Genomic DNA, 21,493 nt, shown 5'->3' on the forward strand with positions numbered 1-21,493 from the left:
GGGCCAGGTGCTGTCAGCTCCGCCTGGGACAGCAGAGGCTGCGATGGCACGGGGAGGCGAGGCGGGTGCAGGGTGTGTCAGAGACAGCCCGCCTCCTGTACCCCACGTTGCGTGCAACCCGTGGCTGAGCCCTGAAGGTGGCGGCGGCCTCACCCGTTCCAGGGGTCCGTGCTCAACCTGTCCTGTTGCGCCCTCAAAGCTGGTGGTCTCTGGGGATGCTGCACAGAGGGGGACTCCCAAGGAGATGATTCGATACCACGGGGTCCTGGGCCCCTGGGCCCCTGCCTTGGCCACCGTTGCTCTGCCGTGGACTTGGAGGCGTTGTTCCAGGAAGCCTGGCCCTGACTCCCCCACCGTGTGGGAGCCGCAGTCCCCTGGGAGCTGATCTCACGGCGCCTGCTGCGTGCACGTCCCACTCGTGTCTCCCCGCCCATGTGGTCCTCCAGCCACTGATGAGTCCTCACGGCCTCTGAATGTCCCACCCACTGACGCCCCTGCAGACTTCCTTGTGACCCAGATCGAGAGAACGGCTCCAGGCCGGGCCGGGCCAGGGAAGCGAGTCGCTGTCCTCCACGTGGGAGAGCCGACTGCATTTCACTCCCGTTACAGACGGGGGCTCCCACGTGCCCGCCACGGGCCCAGCCCCCAGGCTGAGCTGAGCTGGTGCAGTGAAGACGGGAGCCTGCTCCGTGGTCACCATGACTCCTCTGACGTCCGGGGGTCCTGAGCCGTGGACGGGGTGGGTGGGCACCTCCCTCCCCGCTTCCCTTGAGTGTCTGATGGCAGACACACTGTGTGCAGTGCACACACTGGGTGGTGCTGTTTTGTCCCGTCTGCTACCGAAGCAAGGGGTTCTGGGGTCTGCCTGGACTCCCACACGGTTCCCCACCCAGATCAGGAAACCCACGTGGGGCTTACGCCGTGTACCAAGCCCACTCATCCAAGTCGCATCCCGGGGACCAGAGGAGAGACACGAGAATGCTCCCGGGCCTGGGGTCGGGTGGACGGAGCTCAGGACGTCCTCTCCCTCTCTGGCCTCCGCTCTGACAGGCACGGTGTGTCCCAGCCCCGTCCGTGTGTCCTCTGCTTGCCTGCTGTGTGGGTGTCAGGGTGTCTGCTAAGCGTCCCCACGTCCCCCCCTGCTGTCCGCCGCAGGCGGTGGCTCTGACCTGGAGCAGGGTGGTGCCCTGCGGCCGTCCGTCAGGACGCACCCGTCAGTCCATCTGTCTTCTCGATGGCTCTTGCTTTTTTCTGGTTGTGTGAATCAAGCAGCTCCCTTGTCGGCGTCCAGTCTGTCACGTCCCCAGGAGCTCCATTGTCAGCCTCTGGCCCCGCGGTCACACCCCTGACCGTCGCCAAACCCCACCAACCGTGCCGGCATGTACACCAGGCTTCCCTCTGATGGCTAAACCAGCCGCCTGGACACCCCAGTTAGCAGCAACACACACAGCGGGGGGTTGGGGGGGGTGGTTCTGACTGCCTGCGAGAGAGGCCCCGGGGCCTCCTGGGAGCAGAGCTCCTGCAGGCTCTCCCGCCGCGCCACCCCGGCCTTCTGACCCCTTAGTCCATTCTCCGCCAAGGGGCCCTCAGCCTCAGCCTCACTACCCAAGGCCACCGACAGCTGCGCTTCCAGGGGCCGCTGGTGGCCCCGCACATCTGTCGGTTCTCCGGTTCTCCCGTCTGGACGTGGGTTCTGCCCCCAGCGCAGCTCCTCCGGCCTCCACCCCTTCTCCTGCCCCCGCATCGCTGCCCCCACTTCCTCCCCCTTAGCCTGTGCCGCGCCCTGGCTCTGGCTGCTGCCCTGCGGCCACAGGGGAGGGTGGGGCCGCTGAGGGCTCAGCAGGCCGTCCCGGTGACCAGGGCCAGCACGGGGCAGGGGCTGCTGCTGCTACCAGCCCAGAGGGCTCAGCAGGTGCGTGGGACACAAAGACTTCCGGTTCTGCTCCCCAGGCTGAGTTTGCTGAGGGAGAGTGACAGGTCTCGCGGCGCTTTGGGCAGTCAGTCAGACGTCCGCAGTAGTCGGCTAACCCGGGACTGCCGCTCTTAGAGCGTCCGAATCCTCTAACAGAAGCCAGCTCTTGCCACGGTCCTCGTAACTGCCGTCCCCAGACCACGGGCACAGCCACGGCGGAGCCAGGCGCCTCTCTCGCAGCCTGTTTGCCAGGTGCCCCGCCACGCCTGGTCAGAAGCCCACCTCGAGGGGTGCGGGAGGACGCCCAGGGAAGGGGCTCGTCCCCTGAGGGCAGTGTGCTCGCTCCCACCAGCCAAGGATGCCACACTGGGCCCCTGCTTCCCGGTTCTCCGTGTCGTGTGGCCGGGTGGCCGAGTGGCTCTAGCAGTGCGCCACGTGGCAGGGGCAGGAAAACCCCAGGGCAGAAACAGCGCACGCTCGGTGAGGCCCTGGCCCCTCGGGGCCCCCGCTGCACAGCCGCGGCTGGAGGGAGGCGGCGCCCAGGAGGCCTCGGCTGCCGGGCTCAGGCTGGGGGACGCTGGGCGAGGCCTATGCCTGGGTGGCTCTCTGCCCGTGGGTACCACGGGGGTGTGGACAGCCACCCTCGCCCAGGGCTGCCTGAGCCCACCGGGGCTGCACTGGGGAACTGCTGAGGCTACAAATCTCCGCCCCCTGCCACCCCCACCCCCACCCCCACCCCGTGAGGGGCTTCCAGGCCTCGTGTTTGACCTGAGCCTGGTGCCGGTCCCACCGCGGTCCCCAGGTTCCTCACCTTGTGCTGGGGACAGGGAAGCCCCAGCAGATCAAGCAGCAGGAGGGAGCCTCGTGCACCCCCCCACGGGGATGTCGGGGGCATTGAGCTCCCCCTCCCCCACTGCACCCCCACACCAGGGGAGTCTCGCTGCAGCCATGGGGGGCACTGCAGATATCCCACAGACGGGTGTCACCCGGCGGCTGTGACAGCCCTGAGCGGAGCAGGAGGGGCGGGAGACAGCTGCTTCGGAGCTGGAGCCGGGGAGGGGGCTCTGCCTGGGGAGGGGAGGCCCTCAGGGAAGGGAAGTCTGCCCCGGGCTGGGGGGGCGGGATCCCCGCCCTCTGGTGGGCAGAGTCGAGCACAGCCTAGAGGCAGCTCAGGGGCATTCTCACAGGTTCCACAGCACGACTGTCCCCAGACAGGGACAGAGAGGGGACGCACAACTCCTGCTGGGACGATGGGCAGAAATGCAGAAATGCCCCATGCCCGGGAGCTGGGAGAAGGCCCCGCAGGCCGTGGGCAGGGCCAGGACCAGGGACAGAGCCGGGCAGTCCCTGTGCTTGCCCAGGCCTGCGGTTTCTGGCTCCTGGCAGAGTTTGCATCGCCGGGGATGCGGGAAACAAAGCTGTCTCTGGTCTCCGTCTTCCCGTGGGTGTGCCACATTCCCTTAAAGTGTCCAAAGTTCCCGCACCTTGTGGCCGAGGACAGAGCTGTCCCGACTTGGAGACCAGGGCAGAGCTCCTGGGGGCACCGGGCGCTGCGGAGCCCGGGCCTCTGTTGCTGTTGTCACAGTGAAATCGAGGTGGAATGATTCTATGCGTCGCGTTTGGTTTTTATGTCAGGGGAAGAGGAAGTGAGGCTTGACACCCACACGCATGCACACACGCACACAGAGACACGCGTGTGCACACGTGCAAACACACACATGCATGCACACACACGGGGAGGCTGGGAGAGGGGAGACAGGGAGCACCAGGCGGGCGAGTGGGGCTGAGGACAGTGCACCCCGGGGGAGGGGCGGGCTCACCAGGGAGTGCCCCCGGGGGAGGGGGCCGGGCTGGCCAGGGAGTGCACCCCGGGGGAGTAGGCCGGGCTGGCCCAGCCTCCCGCTCACCAGGGAGGCCCCCGGCTGCAGGGTGGGTGGGGGTCTGGATGGGTGCCCTGCCTGAGGGGTGCAGCTCTCTGGCTCACCCCGCACCAGCTGGGGGTCAGGGGTCGCCAAGGCCATGCCAGCTCCGTGGTTCTCTCTGGGAAAGTCTCCCCTTTTGTTTGGATTCCGAGTCCGTGCGTGCATTTCTGCCAGCCCAGCAAAGCTTCGCCGACTCCCGGGGACGTGGTGTGTGAGCCCTCGCAGCCTGGCCCACGTGCGGCTGGCGCGGAGCCCAGGCGTCCACGCTGCGGCTCCGCAGCTCCCCCGGCTCTGCTCCGAGGCCCCTCTGTCGCAGCCTCTGTCCAGGGGACTGGCTTCCCCTCCTCATGCTCGCTCTCAGCCTCGGTGGGGTGCAGGACTGACGCGGCCGACCCTCCCCCTACCTGCTGATCCGTCCCAGGCTCTGCGTTCCCCCGGGAGCCCCGTGCCCTGACTCACTGGCCCTGGCAAAGACGCCGGCCCTCACGCGGGGGCATCCCACACCCCACTCCATCCTCAAGCCACAAGGCTGCCTCGTCTGATTTCCACAACCTGCTTTGGCTGCCAACCTTCCCAGGGGTCCCTGGGCAAGTGCTGGGGTGGGGGTGGGGGTACATCCACCCCCGTACTTTACAGAGAAGGAAACATGGGGACCTCAGGGGTGGGGCAGCTCCTGGAACTTCCCACAGCGAGGGGGATGTGTTCATCGGCGTCGGGAGCCACGGGGCCTCTGGGCACCGGAGTGTGGCTGTTACAGGTGCACCTTTCATTTCAGTTTAACTGAAGCTTTGGAGACGCGTCGGCTCCTGCACTGGGCCGGGGAGGTGGGGCCGTTCAGGGCGTGTGCTTTGTGGTCTGGTCCTGCACAGAGGGTGACTAGGTGTCCACTGCTATGTTTCAGGTGACAGCTCACCCACACCCTCCTGCCACAGAGCGGGGTGCTCAGAGGGTAAATTAGAAAGTCGGAAGCACCCGCCCTGTCGTTGGGGGAAGGGGCAGGACCCCAGCACCCGGAGACTCCAGTGTGAGCAGGGGGAGGCCCAGGCACCCCAGGCGTCCCGAGGGTGTCGGGCTCCCCACTGTGACGTCGGGAGAGCTGGGCTGGTGCTGTGTCCCCTCCGGTCCCTGCTGGACAAGAGCAGGGGGACGCCTGCTCAGGTACACCCCTCCCCACGGCTTCAGGGCCAAGACCGAGTGCAGATTGGAGTCAGCCCCAAGAGCACACCGCAGACGCCAAGGATGGACAGAGACACACGCAGACAGAGCGACACAAAGCGGACCCGAGCGAGGGCTGCAGGCAGGGGTGTGACCGACTGCCTCCCTGGGAGGGAGAACGCGGCTCTTGGCGCCCAGTGCAGCCCTCCCACCCCGGGCAGAGCCGTGACGCAGCAGGGAAGAGCCGTGTGCTTCCTCCTGGGCAGACACCAGGGAGGCCCCCACTGGCCGCTTTGTTTGCAGGGCATCAGTGCACCCGGGCAGGGGCAGAGGGCAGTGCTGAGGGGGGGTTCTGCCCACCCCCACACCAGGTCCCTACACCCTGGCAGGGCCACCCAGGTCCCCACACCCTGGCAGGGCCCCCCCAGGTCCCCACACACTGGCAGGGCCTCCCCAGGTCCCCACACCCTGGCAGGGGCAGCCCCCCAGGTCCCCTCACCCTGGCAGGGCCCCCCCAGGTCCCCACACCCTGGCAGGGCCACCCCCACAGGTCCCTACACACTGGCAGGGCCACCCCTACAGGTCCCAACACCCTGGCAGGGACACCCCCACAGGTCCCCACACACTGGCAGGGCCACCCCCACAGGTCCCCACACACTGGCAGGGCCACCCCCACAGGTCCCCACACACTGGCAGGGCCACCCCTACAGGTCCCAACACCTTGGCAGGGCCCCCCAGGTCCCCACACACTGGCAGGGACACCCCCACAGGTCCCCACACCCTGGCAGGGCCACCCCCACAGGTCCCCACACACTGGCAGGGCCACCCCCACAGGTCCCCACAAACTGGCAGAGGCACCCCCACAGGTCCCCTCACCGTGGCAGGGCCACCCCAGGACCCCACACCCTGGCAGGGCCACCCCCACAGGACCCCACACACTGGCAGGGCCCCCCAGGTCCCCACACCCTGGCAGGGCCACCCCCACAGGACCCCACACACTGGCAGGGCCCCCCAGGTCCCCACACCCTGGCAGGGCCCCCCAGGACCCCACACCCTGGCAGGGCCCCCAGGACCCTATACCCTGGCAGGGTCCCCCCAGGACCCCACACCCTGGCAGGGCCCCCCCAGGTCCCCACACCCTGGCAGGGCCACCCCCCCAGGACCCCACACCCTGGCAGGGCCCCCCAGGTCCCCACACTGTGGCAGGCAGGGCCCCCAGGTCCCCACATTGTGGCAGGCAGGGCCCCCAAGTCCCCACACCGTGGCAGGCAGGGCACACCGCCCTCCCCCACCACCAATGGGCTCCACCACGTCTGAGCGGGAGCCGGAACAAAGCGCCGTTAGGAAGGTAAACCCCAGCAGACGGAGCGTCAGCGTCGCAGGTTCTGGCGAGACTCGGCTGTGGCCCCCTCTCTCCTGAACCATCAGCATCGCGTTCCGCCCCATTTGCATAGATAATTGAGAGTTAACGGGTGCTTCCCCCGAACCGGGCCTGGCAGACAACAGGACAAGCCCAGCCCGGCCAAGGGGGAGGCAGAGGCAGGGCCGGAGAACAAAGCCTGGCGCTTGGAGCCACGGGTAAATATTTGTGGGATTAATTAATTGACTCAGGAGCATCTGCCGGGTGCCAGCCCCCGGGCTGCGGAGGGGGGACTCGGGCGCCCCGGGCGGTCGGGGTGCAGCGGGGCGCCGGCTGTAGACCTGCTCAGCTCCCCGGCTGGGCTGGGCACCGCCTCCTGCTGGGGGAGGGTGCAGGAAAGAGCCAGGGCGGGGGGTGTGGAAGGCAGGAGACCAGACCGGGGCTGCCGTCCCCCGACAAGCTCCAGAGCCCTGCTCTGTTCCTCGGGTCGTAGGGGCGACCACCCAGACCCCAGGCCCGATCCTGCTCCCCCCCTCCCCAGGACACGCCTCGCTCTGTACTTGAGCTTCCGACCAAGGAGGGGGAAGAATGGCCTGAACCTCCCACTCCGTCTCTGCCTTCCGAGGAGGCCGGGGGCGGAAGGGGCCGAGGCTGCTCCGGCGTCTGAGGTCGGTTCTGTGCAGCGCGTTCTTGCGACGGTCACGGCCAGTGGAGCTTCCGAGGCCCTGCGCATCCCAGGAGCCAGAAGCCAATGAGTTCAGCCCCGGGAGGCGACTGCCAGGCCACGCTCTCCCAGCGCAGCCCTGCCGGCGTGCACAGGGGTCTCCTGGGGCCGTCCTGGGAGTGGGAGGAGCAGCCTGCAGCAGGGCCGCCCTCTGTGCCCACACAGCACCGAGGGACAGAAGGACACGCCTCTGGTCTTAGCCTGGGGGATGGAGCAGATAGAAACCAAGTGGCGTAGATAGTTCTGTTCTGTTCCGACGTCCCCAAGAGGAGGCAGGACAAAGCCCTCACTGCTCCTGGTTCATGCCCCAAATATTTGCAGTGGCTGCGGCTGGGCCAGGCACCCACTCCAGGTCTCCTGTGCGGGTGGCAGGAGCCCAGTCACCTGAGCCATCCCACGGCCTCCCAGAGTCTGCAGTGGCAGGAAGCTGGGGTCAGGAGGCAGAGCCAGGAGTAGGACCCAGGATCTCATTTAGGATGTGGGCATCTTGTTTCGAATTTTTTATTTTTATTTATTTGAAAGGCAGAGCGACAGGGAGAGGGAGAGACAGAGAGAGATCTTCCATCTGCTGGTTCACTCCTCAGATGACCGCAGCAGCCGGGGCTAGACCAGGCGGAAGCCAGGAGCCAGGAACTCCCTCGGGGTCTCCCGTGTGGGCGCAGGGGCCCAAGCACTTGGGGCGTCCTGCACTGCTTCCCAGACGCATCAGCAGGAAGCTGGGTGGCGGCAGAGAAGCGGGACGCCAACTGGTGCTGGTGCCCCAGGTGGTGGCTTAGGCCGCTGCCCCTCAGTGCCAGCCCCGGATGTGGGCATCTGAACCACGACAGCCACCCACCCGCCTGTCACGTGGACAGACCCAGCTGGGCGTCTGTGGGGCAGTCAGTGCAAGTTCTGTGCCAGTGTTACGGACCTGAGGATCTCTGGTCTCTCACCATAAAAGAGAGAAGAGGCCAGCGTTGCACTCCAGCCGGGTGTGCGGTGGGTGACGTGGAAGCAGAGGCAGAGAGCACCGTGGGCAGGGTCCCAGAGCACAGGTGGGCAGCGCCGTGGGGCAGGGTCCCCGAGCACAGGCGGGCAGCGCCGTGGGGCAGGGTCCCTGAGCACAGGCGGGCAGTGCCGTGGGCAGGATCCCCGAGCACAGGTGGGCAGCGCCGTGGGCAGGGTCCCAGGGCCCAGGCGGGCAGCGCCGTGGGGCAGGGTCCCTGAGCACAGGCGGGCAGTGCCGTGGGCAGGATCCCCGAGCACAGGTGGGCAGTGCTGTGGGCAGGGTCCCGGGGCCCAGGTGGGCAGTGCTATGGGCAGGGTCCCAGGGCCCAGGCGGGCAGCGCCGTGGGCAGTGTCCCGGGGCCCAGGCGGGTACCATGGGCAGGGTCCTGGGGCCCAGGTGGGCAGCGCCATGGGGCAGGGTCCCTGAGCACAGGTGGACAGCGCCATGGGGCAGGGTCCCGGGGCCCAGGCGGGCAGCACTGTGGGCAGGGTCCCCAAGTAGTCTGCAGGGTCCCCGAGCCTAGGCAGGCAGTGCCGTGGGCAGGGTCCCGGGGCCCAGGCGGGCAGTGCCGTGGGCAGGGTCCCCGAGCACAGGCAGGCAGTGCCATGGGCAGGGTCCCCGAGCACAGGTGGGCAGTGCTGTGGGCAGGGTCCCGGGGCCCAGGCGGGCAGTGCCGTGGGCAGGGTCCCCGAGCACAGGCGGGCAGTGCTGTGGGCAGGGTCCCGGGGCCCAGGCGGGCAGTGCCGTGGGCAGGGTCCCGGGGCCCAGGCGGGCAGCGCCGTGGGCAGGGTCCCGGGGCCCAGGCGGGCAGCGCCGTGGGCAGGGTCCCGGGGCCCAGGCGGTCAGCGTCGTGGGCAGGGTCCCCGAGCACAAGTGGGCAGCGCCGTGGGCAGAGTCCCCGAGCACAGGCGGGCAGTGCTGTGGGCAGGGTCCCGGGGCCCAGGCGGGCAGCACTGTGGTCAGGGTCCCAGGGCCCAGGCGGGCAGCGCCGCGGGCAGGGTCCCACCACCTGGCTCCCGGAGGGAGCTGCCCAGGGGCTCCTCCTTCGGGGCCCCACTCTCAATAACCAGAGAGGCTGCGGGTAGGCCAGCACCACAGAGGGCTCCAGGGCCAGCAGGGAGCAGGGGTGATGGCCGTGTGGGGAGCCCACGCCCACGCCCATACTGCAGTAGAACAGTGCAAACCACATGAGTCAATTCTAACTTTCCAGTAGGCACATTAAAAATGATTTAAAAGCCCCCCAAATTGGTAGAACTGGTTTTAACAAGTGCCTTATGGAGCCCCATAGATCCCAAACATTGTCATTCTTACCCTGTACAAGTCTTCAGACTCCATCCCGGACACACACAGCGCATCGCCGAGCCACAGCCGCAGGCGGTCCAGGCCGCCCCTCCCCGCGGAACCCCTTTCTCAGAGTTCCCGTTCCTACAGGCGCCCCCCACCCACCCAGTCTGGGCTCCTAAAGAGATGCACAGAGGGGCACGGGGGTCCACGGCAGCAGGTCAGGAGTGAGGGTGGCACAGAGTTGGTGTCTCTCTGCTTCTTACCAAACCACCCCTCCCCGGGGGCAAAAGTGCCCCTTGGGGCAGGGACATCATCAAGCGCTGCCTTTATGTCTTGCGCCACCTGTACCCCGAAACCTCGCACCATGTGGACCCCGAGAACCCTGTCCTCCTGCTGGTAATGGTCCTGCTGCGTCCTCTGTGCCCCCACCGTCTGCTGACCGGTTTGGGGGTGTCAGGGTTGCAGTTTTCGGCCCCGCCGCCGTGCGCCGGCTCAAGCAAGCCTCCCTCCTAAATCACTTCCGGACAGGCAGCGAAGCCGCCACGCTGGCCCCCAGAGAAGACCCCGGGCCGCTCGAGGCGCCGTCGACCACGGAGACCACGCCATTGACTCTCAAAAATACAATTCCAATACAATCAAGAGCCTGGTCTCCCAGTGTGGATTTCCAATTACCCACACTCGGCCAAGTGGCAGCTGCTTCGTTAAAATTCTGTAATTGCCATATAGAATTCCTATAGATTTGCCGTTAATTTTTAACCACCGCCACCTTCTCTTAGAAAGTATAGCAATAATTTGAAAATCTATGGGCGATATTTTTAAGCGGATGGAGACAGCGTAGGGCGAGGGTTAGAGAAAATCCTAATAAATTAAACAGCGGTAGGGGTGGGCCTGGGAAGGCGGTTCTAAGGCTTCCCCCCACCTTGGGTGCAAACATTTCTTCCTAATGGGTGCTGGTGGCAGCCAAGATCGACCAGGGTCTGAGCCCAGCAGATCCCACACCTAAAGGAGAGAGCGGCTGTGTTCCCCGCCCCCACTGGGAGGGAATTCGCAAGCTCAGCTTCCCACATCGTGCTGCTCCCGGGACCCTGGGGAGGTAAAGGCAGCCACCAGCCACTGGGGCATCTCCACCCCCACCGCCACCCCCCAGCGAGTGAACACCCAGGTGCTCAGCAGGGAAATCCGCCCGCCTTTCGGGAGATGCTAACGAGGCGAAGGAGGGGGTTCAGCCCACAGAAGCCTGGCTGCTTAGGCCCAGCTGACAGCCGCCTGCTCCTCTTTGGGGGTCGGGGATGCAGCCCCTGCTCCCGACGCAGAGCGAGTGAGCGTGTCCAGGGCTCCAGAGGGCAGCAGGAGGCTAGCGTGGCTGGGGCATGGCAGGGGTGCTGGGAAAGCAGAGGTAGCCGGCAGCTGCGTCCTGCAGGATGGAGCCTCACGGGTCCCTGTTCTGGCCCAGGAAGACGCCAGCCGGAGCTGTCCCCGGTGCTGACGCGCGCGCTCTTGGAGCGTCCTTCCAGCTCTCCCGCTGCCGGGGGTTCCAACCGTGGCTGTCCACATCAGCCCCCGTGCCCACCCCCAGAAGCGAGCTATTGGCTCCGGGCTGGACGAGTTATCAGGCAGCAGCAGCGATGAGAAATTGGGCCACGGAGCGATTTGAAGGCCCCGGTGTTTGATCTGTCACGGGGCTGGCTCCTTGCAGCTTTGCGGCTCCCGGGTTTGGTGACCTGAGAGAATTAAAGCTGCCTTAAATACGGTGTCTGTTGGCCGTATATTAATCAAGCAGGAATCAAAAGTCATGGCACCCCAGGGAAGTAAGGCAAGGGACAGGCGGCTCCACCTTCCCAGAGCAGCCACCCGGCAGGAGGGCAGGCTGGGCGCCACGAGGGTCCTGCGCGGCTGCCAGCCTCCCCCTGCCCACTGATTCTCAGAGACCTCACGCCTGGGCACAGAGCCGCGTGGGTGCCAGAACACTGCCGGACCCCAGTCTGGAGTAGCTTAGGAGAGAGGAGAGGCCCAGCAGGACCAAGAGGGAGCAGGAGGGTGGGGGCAGCAGGGCCCTGCACCTGCGCCTGCACGAGCCTCCGAGAGCCCGCCAAGGGGGGGCCACTTGCCCTGCTCCTGGCAAGACATCGGGAGCTCTATGGAAGCACCGGGCGTCGCTGCCCGTTTCTCTGTTCAGGGCGCTCTGGCACCGGGCAGCCACTCACACAGCTTCCCCGGCGCGTGCTCAGCTGCCCGGCAGGGCTGATGTCGCCTGGAGCTGCCAGCCTCTCCCCCTCCCGTCCTCGCTGGCTCCCCCTCAAGACCCCCCAGGAGTTCCCACCTGGCGGCTGCCGTCCAGAAGTGCGGGACAGAGTCTGAGGGTTAGCATCCGCGTGTGCGGCTTCGCCGACTGCCACACCCTTCTGAGTCCTGGGCCAGGCTTGGCGCCCCCCAGGCCTGGCTGGAGGAGCTCCCACCGCCACCTTCGGCCTCCCGGCTCCTGTCAGCAGCCTGGCACGGACTCCACGGGGCACCGGGCTCCCCAGGGCCCTGCACTTTGCCAGGGCAGCACAGCCGCTCGGAACCTCTGTGTGCCCCGGGCTCCTGATGAGATTTTAATGAGCTGCTGCTTTGGCTTTAGGGGCACGGAGGGGCAGGGGAAGTGTGTGGTGCCAGCCCCTCTGTGTTCAGCTTCCCGAGGCCTTGCGGCTGGCGTTTCAGCTGGGCTGTAAGTGGACGCGGGGCTGCAAGTGGACGCTTTGTCCCAGCCCTCCAGGCCGGCTCACGGCTCAGGCACCTGACTCCCCCCAGCCCTGGCTCTTCTCTGCGCGCCTGTGCCGCTGTGGCCTCGCCCTCCCCAGCGTGCGGGAAGGGACCTTGGTCTCTCGGCTCAGCGAGATGCTTGTTAGCTGGTGGCCAAGTGGGGGCACAAGTGGTCTAACTGCTGGCTTCACTGGATGAGGCAGGGTGGGGGGAGGCGGACCCTCGCTGCCTCTCCCACCCACTGTGGGTACATCCCCCGGGACCCTGCCCAGGACCCCAGTGGGAGCCGCTGCGCTGGCACCCCCACAGCTCAGTCTTCCCTTCCACACACCCCGAAGCCCGCAGGCCCCTGTGCCCCGCTCGGTGCCGCCAGGCCGGCTCCTTCCAGCTCCTCCGCTTGAGCGCACAGCTCGCAGGTTCTGCTGGGTGACCGCGGTCCCTCCCGGGAGTCAGGGGCAGGGACAGCGGCTCTGCTCTGGTCCAAGCTCCCCCGTGTCATTCCCGCAAGGCCGGCCCCGCTTGAGTCAAATGAAGATGGAAGAGGCTTGTGGAGGACACAAGGTGACGACTCGGGTGATAAAAACCAGAGTGGGCTCCCCAGAGAGCGGCCGGGGCTCCCTCCGTGGAGCTTCCAAGAACGGAAGGCCAAAGGCAGCTCTTGCCCCCCACCCCGAGGGCTTCTGTGGCTGCCAGCTGCGGTGCAGGGGTGCGCGGTGCGGTCCCAGTTCCCTCGCCGGCTCTACTTCCTGGGGCCTCCCGTGTTCTTCGGGGCTCCGTTCTTCACTGGGCAGGGGAGCCGTGACCCAGAGAGACATGGGATGGCGCTGTTCCGGTCAGAGCCGAGGGCTGCCCTGAGCAGGCTGGTGGAGCAGTGGGCAGTGCGGGGTCTCCTCAGTCCCACGGCCTCTGCCAGCGCCCCAGGAGCCTGAACTGGAGGCTGGAGACGTCCAGGCACTGGGCCTTGGCATGAGCCAAAGGCTGTCACCCGTCATGAATGCACAGGGGACATGGCCCCCCAAGGGTCAGGGCTGGCTCTCTTGGGCCTCTCTGGACTCTTCCCTGGCCATCTGGGGTCTTGGCACACAAGCACCAAGTGGACACGCACAGGCCCGGGTGGGACAGGGGCACCCTGGGGCGGGGGGGGGGGCGAGGCTCAGGGTGTGTGGGGGGCAAGGACCCGGACACGTGAGCCCTGCGGAAGAGCGTCTCCAGGCCGGTGGTGGCATCCCTCAGCTTCCTGGCAGGGTTCAGCCACCCACTGAGTTCCCAAACCTCTTGAATGAGAAAATAAATGTGGGGGGTGGGGGGAGCTGTGGTGTGGTTAGCAAAGGCCCTGCCCCGCCGGCGATGGTCGCACTAATGGTCTGGTGCTGGGTCTGTCGGGCGGGAGAGCCAAGGGCTAACAGTGAGGCTCCCGCGTGCCACACTCCGAGACCAGCGCGTCTCACTTCCCAGCCCAAACTGTGTCCCGGCGCCCCGCGTGGCCTTGGGCGACTCTGACCCCAAAGGTTCATCACACGGTATACCAGCAGCACGCCTTCCCCACCTCACGCGTGATGGCCGTGACGGCGGAGGGGAGCGGGCCCCACTCAGTCTCGGGAAAGATTCCGGAAGCCCGGGGCACGCATGACGCGGTGCTAACAGTGAGCGATCAATGGTGGCCATGATAACCAGGCTTCTCCCTTCTTCTCCTCTTCACGGGACGCGTGGGCAAATGGTCGGCCCGCGGGGCTGCAGACCACGGAACGCAGACACCGCTTGCCTCTTCCTTCTCTGGCTGCTGTGGCATTCTGGGGCTCCCTGTGCTGCACGGTGGCGCAGCCACAGCCGGCACGGGAGACCAAAGCGCTGTCTCTCCAAGGCTCCGCTCAGCCCAGGCCGCCGCCTCCTTGCCAGGAGCTCACGGCCCATCTGCAGCAGGAGGCTGCAAGCGGCTTCCCAAGGCTGCCGCCGCGGAGGCCTCTCCCCGCGAGCCCTGCGGTGGAAGGAACATCACAGCGCTGGCTGGCGCTGGCTGTTGTCAGATGCTCCTTTTGCTGTGTGCCGAGCTCTCGCGCCTTCTACGGGAGAGGAGAAGGGAGAAGTCCTGGGGGCTCATTTAAAATAAATAAGGCTGGCAACAGCGCCGAGTGGAAAAAGCCAGGGCGCCCGGCACCCACAGCCCCCGCTCCGAGAGGGCTTCTCTGGTGCCCGGGGCCCCAGGGGAGAGGCACCTGCAGGAGAGAGATGTGCTTGTAGCTGCAGCCCCGCGCCGCCTGGCTCTGCCCTTGGCTTTCTACCTCTCTGTATTTATTATGTTTAATTTTGCCGGGACATGGTTGTAAGTGAGACGGATGGACCAGAGTGTGGCCGGCAAGCGCCTCTTAATTAAACAGATAAATAAACTTCCTTTGCACGCCGGGCTTCGCTTCGGCTGCAGTCTCTCTCCCCTGGGGCCCCCGGGGGCCGTGCCGGTGGGTGGGAGCCCCCTGCTGAGCTGGAAGGTGGGTGCCAGCCACCCAAGCTGGGCCTGGCTTCCCCTCTGCGGATCCGAGGACTCTGGGGCAGAGGGGTGGGGTGGGGGCGGAAGGGGAGCCCCGGCGAGTGTGAGCCGGCCCCCTGCTGGATGCCTCCCGGGGCCGCGGGGGCCCGCTCAGTGCCCTGCCCAGCTCCCCTTGTCTTGACCGGGGCCCCTCTGCCACATTTTTTCCCTTCTGGGGGAGCACACCTGCCACGGCCCAGCAGAAGCTCCTGACGCCCGAGACCAGCAAGTTGCCACCTCCGGGAACCTCAGGGATCTTAAAGGAGAGCTGAGAAGCCCCCCATCCACCGCCCATGTCCGCCGCAGGAGCCAGGGTGCAGCCCGGAGCCCGGAGCCTTCCCCCACACTAGCCCTGTCCTCCCCCAGCTGCCAAATCAGGACACGTGTAACCCTGGGAAATCACTCTGCTCGGTTTGCATAAGAGAGGTCTCCTGGAGCACCCCCAGCCCCGAGCCGTCCCCAGCCTGGCCCTCTGTGCCTCCCTGCCGCCCGGTGCTCATGCCCAGGCCTGTGCCAAGTACCCCGGCGTCGGCAGGAAGGTCTGGCTCTGCAGAAAGCCCGGGGAGCACAGTGTGTGAGCAGCCACGGCTTGGCGTGGCCGAGCCCAGCTGTAACCAGAGACGGTGAGCTCACCCCTGTCCAGACACCTCTGCCAAGCTCTGCGCTGGTCTCCCGAGCAGGGGGAGCCTGCGTCCCCAGGGGCGCTCGGAAGGCGGGGGGCGGGACGAGGAGCTCAAGCCCTGCCCGGCCTCCCCCCCAGGCACTCCAGCCTCCCTCCTGCTGGGACCCCCGAGTTACAGCCATGGGATCCCCTAGTGAGTGGGAGGAGTAGCAGAACCCCTGTGTTGGGGATGTGGCCTTCTGGAGGGTCTGCACCCGCTGAACTCCTGGGCAGGGAGAATCCTGCCGACCCATTTCACAGAGGACACACCCAACGCACGGAGCGCCCCTGGCCAGGTGATGTGGGCTGAGCAAAGTTGGAGGGCCCAGGCCGGTCCCGAGAGGCAGGAGGCAGTGTCTGGGGCGGGGCGGGGGGGGGGGCACCGCCAGGGCCAGAAGGAGCTGGGAGAGCGCCACGCCTTGGGACCCTGGGACCTCTGGCGGGGCCTCTCTCGCCGGGTATTTATAGTGGCGCCCAGGAGCGCAGAAATAATTACAGCTCCCATTGCTGCCTCCCTAACAAGGCCCTTCTCAGATTCAGGGCGAACGGGATATTTTTTTCCTTGGTGCTTTTTTTAAGTGGTGAATCTTCGCACTGGATTGACAGCTCTTCTCGGCTCACAGCCTCCTTCCGCCCCGGGGAGCGGGGGCAGCGAGGTGCCAGGGCGGGCTTCCCCACCGGCTGCTCAGGGACACCGGCCCTGGTCCGGGAGGGCGGCACGGGGCCTGAAGAACTCTGCACCCCGCGGTCTCGGCGCAGAGGCCGGAGGCCCCAGGGACCAGCAGGGCCCCTGCGGCGAGGCCCGCACGGCAGAAGGAGGTCGGACCACCGAGCTGCTGGCCCGCATTGGCGGTCACAGGCTTAGGGACGTCACGGGAGGCAGCGGGCACACGGCCCGTCCTGAGAGACGAGGCAGACACCGTGATGTTCCCGTCCTTTTCCTGGACGTCAGCACTGGGCTTCCTCGGGAACCTGGGTGTGAGGAGCCGGCTGATGGAGGCAGGTGTCTGGACATGCCCGGGGCTCACTCTGGAGGCGAGGCTGGCAGGCAGGTGGCTGGGCTGGGCGGCCTGGGGACAGGCGAGCAAGTGCCCAGCTGCAGAAAGGATGCTGGGGGGGGCGTGAGCCCCCACCCTGGCTGTTTCTCTGGAGTCCGTAGGAGACGCCTGCACTGGCCGCGCCCACTTCTGGGCTCTCCCAGCCCTGGGCTCTGCGGTGCTCGGCGGATAGGGCTGGACCCTGCGCTGGCTCCGGGGCAGAGAGCGTGACTTCCACAGTGCCAGCAGCTGGTGGCGCCTGCACACGGTGGGTTCTCAATGAGGGGACACAGGACGGGGCCTTGGAAAGTGGCTTGCGTCACGCTCTGTTTAGGACACACACTAGGCGGCCCTCTGTCTCACGGCAGGATGCTTGGTAACCAAGGCGAGCGAATGAGAGAAGGAAGCCCTAGGCGGGGCAGACGGTGCACAAGAAGGCAGGGACTTGGGGCGGGAGAGGTGGCCAGGCAGCAGAGCCCCAGTGGACGGTCCCATTGCCGATGCTGCCCACGGCTCGTGCTCTGGCCCTGATGGGCCAGGCCTTGGCTCTGGGCCACCCCACTACCCTCCCAGGCTGGGACGCCAAGGTACTAACCTGTCACTGCCCGAAGGCTGGGAGTGGCTTTGGCAAGTCCACAGCCATGACTGGCGCTCTTGGAGTCAGCACCAGAGAAAGGCCAGGCCAAGCCAGACCACCTACGTGCCATGGGGGCCAGCTATCCCCTCCAGCCTCTCCCTCGACCTCGTCCGTGGGGGCCAGCTCTCCCCTCCAGCCTCTCCCTCGACCTCGTCCATGGGGGCCAGCTCTTCCCTCCAGCCTCTCCCTCGACCTCGTCCATGGGGCCGGCTCTCCCCTCCAGCCTCTCCCTTGACCCCTCCAGCCTCTCCCTTGACCCCTCCAGCCTCTCCCTCGACCTCGTCCATGGGGGCCGGCTCTTCCCTCCAGCCTCTCCCTCGACCCCCGTCCATGGGGGCCGGCTCTCCCCTCCAGCCTCTCCCTCGACCCCCGTCCATGGGGGCCGGCTCTCCCCTCTAGCCTCTCCCTCGACCTCGTCCATGGGGGCCGGCTCTCCCCTCCAGCCTCTCCCTCGACCCCCGTCCATGGGGGCCGGCTCTCCCCTCTAGCCTCTCCCTCGACCTCGTCCATGGGGGCCAGCTCTCCCCTCCAGCCTCTCCCTCGACCCCCGTCCATGGGGGCTGGCTCTCCCCTCCAGCCTCTCCCTTGACCCCCATCCCTTCCCATCTGCCTCCCTCTCCGACTTTGTGCCCCGTGCTTCTAAGAGGAAGGCGAATCGGAGGCTGGGGTTTTGTTGAAGGGACAGGGAGTGCCCGAGAGAGGGCCATCCAGGGGGCCGCGCCCCGCCTCGCTCCAGTGCTGCTTCTCAAACTCTGCTTGGGAGGACACCCTCGACCCCTCCCTGGCCTTCCTTCCACCTCTTCCTCGTTGGCCCTCGTGGGACATGATCTGCAGCAGGTGCAACAAGGATCCAACCGACAGAGCCCAGAGCCGACAGTGGCTTTCCCGAGATCACACAGCAAGTGAGGGGCCCCCACGCACTGCAGGCCCAGCAGTTGGGCCTCTACCTGCCTCCTTCCGGAGTGTGTGGGGGGCGAGGTGGGGGGGGGGTCCCGTGCACCTTTGGGTGGGCGGGGTGAATCCAGAACTGGTCCTGGGGATCTGGGACTTGCCCCCTTCCTGAGGGAAGAGTGTGTGAGTGGAGTACCCCCTGGTGGTGCCCTCGCTGGCAGCCAAGCTCACCTGTGGCTCGTCCTGGTAAACCGGGCTTAACCAGGGGCATTGGCCAGTGTGAACATGGAGCGGGCTGGCGCGAGCGTGTGTGGCTGAGGCGGCTGCCGGTGCAGGCACCTGCGTCAGAGCAGTCGGCCAGCGGCACTGCCAGGACCTCTGCGGAGCGCCGCCCGGGGTGGGGTGGGGGCACCTGCGCACTCCTGCCCCGCTGGACCGTGCACACCAGCTCCCCTGGGTTTGGGGGCGCCCGGCGGAGGAGGCGTGTGGACAGTGCCCCTCGCCGCCTGCCGGCGCATCGAGTATTCACGAGACCCGGCGCCTGCGGCCCGCTGCTGGGGTGGCTGATGGGTTTGGGGACGGACTGCTGGGGGCTCCCACGCTGGGCAGCCCCAGAGCCTCCCCCCTCCCCAGGCGGGAAGCCTCTGCGTAGATGCCTTCATTACATCACCGACATCCCCGCCACTGAGCCGGCCTCCCCTAGGAGAGCGCTTCTCGGATCGCCCAGCAGGACCAGGCGCCTTCCGGTCCGGCGGGCCGCAGAGCCGGCAGGGCCACTCCTCCTCCCTCTGCGCAGCGGCCGGAGGACGGCGCAGGGGCGCAGGGGGCCCCCGGACCCCGACGCCAGGAGGGCCGGCGGGCGAGGGGTTAAGTGCGGGATCAGCCGCGGTGCGGTCCTTCCGGGCTCTCTCCCTGCGCGCGCGGCTGTTTGATGTTGGAGTACGCCAGGGACTCCCCCTCCCGCCGCCACACACACGCGCGCACACGCGCGCACTCACACCCGCACACGCACACGCGCCACTCTTTGCAGACAGGGCTCCGCTGCCTCCAAAGTGACGGAGTCCCCCTCGCTCCCGCTCGCCCCCTCTCGCGCACACCTTCGCCCCGGCCCCGCGCTCGCGCGCCCTCCCGTCTCCCCGCCCGGCAGAGGCGCGCCGCGCTCCTGTCCATGCCTCCCTCTTAAAGAGCGCCGCGAGGGGGAGGGGAGGCCCTGAGGAGGAAGAGGAGGAGGAGGAGGAGAGAGACCGGGAGGGCGCCCGGGAGGCAGGGCGCGCGCACACACCGAGGAACGCAGCGAGCGCAGAGCCGCCGCCGGCCGCCGGGCGCCCCCCTGCCGCCCCATGCTGTGCTCCATGGCGAACGCGGGCTGCCTCCTGCTGTCCAACTCCGGCAGCATGCTCCCGCACTCTGTGCCCTGCCCGCCTGCCTTCCTCTACCTCCAACAGGTAAGGCCCCCGGCCCCCCGGCCCGACGCACGTGCGCCCCGCGCCGCCGCCCACGCCCCGCACTTGGCCGCCTCCGCGCCGGCGCTGGCCCCGCTGCACTCCCCGCGTCATGGCGCCGAGCTGGGGTGGGGGTGGCCGCGCACGGTGCCGAGTGGGGGGCCGGAGTTTGGGCCTTGGTTCGCAACTTTTCCAAAGGCGCGGGAGGGGGCGGCGGGCGGAGTCTCCGGGGAAGCCCGAGGGGAGGGGAGGGGGCGGGGGTTCTCCGCGCCCAGGTCACTTTGGGGAACTTCGCCCAAGGCCTGCGAGGGATGCTGGGCGGGGGAGCCGGGCCCCCTCCCCTGCCGCGCCGGGGGGGGGGGGGGGCCACGCGGAGCTCTGCAGAGCGCCGCCCGCCGGCTGGGGCTGGCCGGGGAGGGCCCGAAGCTGCGCCCCGGAGGGGGGCTGGGAGGCCGGTGGTTTGCAGGGATCCGAGCGACTCTGGGCCCCCGCTCCCCGGGAGGCCCCCTGGGGAGGTGCACACAGCGCCTCGGCAGCCGCCTGCAGGCGCAACCAGGAGTCCTGATCCCACCAGTGCGGAATCCGGGAGGTCCCAGGCCTGCACTGGGGACACAGAGGGACTCCCTCGCCTCCCCTAGGCCCCTCGGCCTCTTGCGGCTCCTGGCACCAGCTTGGCTGGAGCCGGCCTGGGGCTGCAGTACCCTGGCCTGACCCACCCTGGCGGCCCAAACCTCCCGGGCTGCCCTTCCGCCCAGCGTCCACCCCCACCCCCACCCCCGCCGAGGTGGCAGCTGCCTCCCTCACCCTCTGCCCGGGCCTGCAGGGGTGGGGGCAGCTGCTGGGGCTGCCGTCTGGCTTCTCCCCGGCCGTGCCTGGGCCCTAGGGAGGGCTCCCCTGGCACCCACCCAGCCCTGTGGGTTGGGCGTGGAGTTGGGAGGTGGTACGTACGTCCAGGCGGGCTGTTGGGGACCCCTGTGCCCTGTGCACACGCAGAGGGGAGAGTGAAGTGTGTGCGATTTTGGAGGCAGTGAGGGGCTGCGTGGGCCTGGACTGCTCCTGGTGACCACGGGAGGCGCAGTGGGCACAGCAGAGCTCGGCACTGGGCCGGGACAGCCGGACCCCTGTAGACACGGCAGCAGCTGCACGGGAGGGGGCCGCGGGCTGCGAGGGGGCCGGGAGCGCTCGGCCCTCGAGTTCACCTTTCTAGGACCACCTGTGACGTCTGGGGACTCTTGGGCACAGCCCAGGAGCCACTGGGACCCCCAGGCCCTCAGGTGGGGAGTTGTGCAAGCCCAGGCCGCATCCAGCCCCCCCCATTCCCGGTCATCCTTGGGTCGCAGGCACTGGGAGTGGACGCTGGGAGTGGACCTCGGGGCTCAGCTTCCCCACTGCACCTGCACCTGATGTCCCTTGAACACGGGAGGCACTTGGGGAATCTGGATTTCTAACAAGCCCTGGGTGAGACCCCCTGGGGGGCAGGGATCTCCCCCACGCCCCAGGCAGCCGCATCCTGGGGAGGGGGAAGAAGGCTGCAGGTGCCACAGGCGCCAGGGGGGACCCAGAGGGAGAGCCGGGGCGGGGGCTGATCCACAGCTGACAGTCGGGTGGCCTCAGGCAGGCCCGCTCCACCACTCTCAGCCTCTTCCTGGGAGACGTGGTCCCTACGGGCAGAAGGCCGGGGCCAGGTGCAGGAGTAGGGGTGAGCCCCCAGAAAGACGGCAGCTTGGCATTGGCGCCGCCTGGATGCCGTCGGAGCGGTGCACACGGTCACGGCCGAGGCAGGTGGGCAGACACTGGTGTCCCCCGGGCTGGCGAGCGCCTCCCTGATGGGTTGCGTTGGGAGCTGATGTCGGGGGCAGCAGGCAGGCAACAGCACTTGGAATAAGTGGGGTCGTCCGGCACGGGCGTGTGCCGTGGGCAGAATGGTCCTGGCCCTCGCAGCAGGATCTGAAGCGCCCTGTTCCTGCAGGGGTGGCAGGGGCCAGAGAAAGCTCTAGAATGCAGCCATTTGCTGGCTACGGTGGGTGCGTGATTCTGCGGCAGCACACACACAGCGCTGGTGGCCTGGGGCCAGTTTGGGACCCAGCGTGTCCCAAGCCAGCTTTGGAGCCAGCGTCCTGGGGTCCCCGTGAGGGGAGGAGCGGGGGCCGCACTGGCCAGGCCTCTGGGACCCGAGCCTCTCCCCCAGCCTCCCACGCGGGGCTGCGGTTGCCTGCG

General features: G+C 67.7%; 1 protein-coding gene across 12 annotated transcripts in view; it reads left to right on the forward strand.

Annotated features, from left to right (window-relative positions):
- RBFOX3 (RNA binding fox-1 homolog 3) overlaps nucleotides 1–21,493 on the forward strand; it is a 327,226-nt gene that overhangs the window by 242,570 nt on the left and 63,163 nt on the right. The window contains exon 1 of one of the 12 annotated variants that reach the window (XM_070060197.1): nucleotides 18,610–19,279. The exons of the other annotated variants lie outside the window; for them this stretch is intronic. Within the exon in view, the coding sequence (XP_069916298.1) occupies nucleotides 19,175–19,279 (105 nt within the window). The 5' untranslated portion in view covers nucleotides 18,610–19,174. Of the gene's footprint in view, nucleotides 1–18,609; nucleotides 19,280–21,493 lie in introns of those variants that run through there. 12 annotated transcript variants of the gene reach the window in all.

This window comes from Oryctolagus cuniculus, chromosome 17 (genome assembly GCF_964237555.1).
Source record: "Oryctolagus cuniculus chromosome 17, mOryCun1.1, whole genome shotgun sequence".
NCBI classification, from domain to species: domain Eukaryota; kingdom Metazoa; phylum Chordata; class Mammalia; order Lagomorpha; family Leporidae; genus Oryctolagus; species Oryctolagus cuniculus.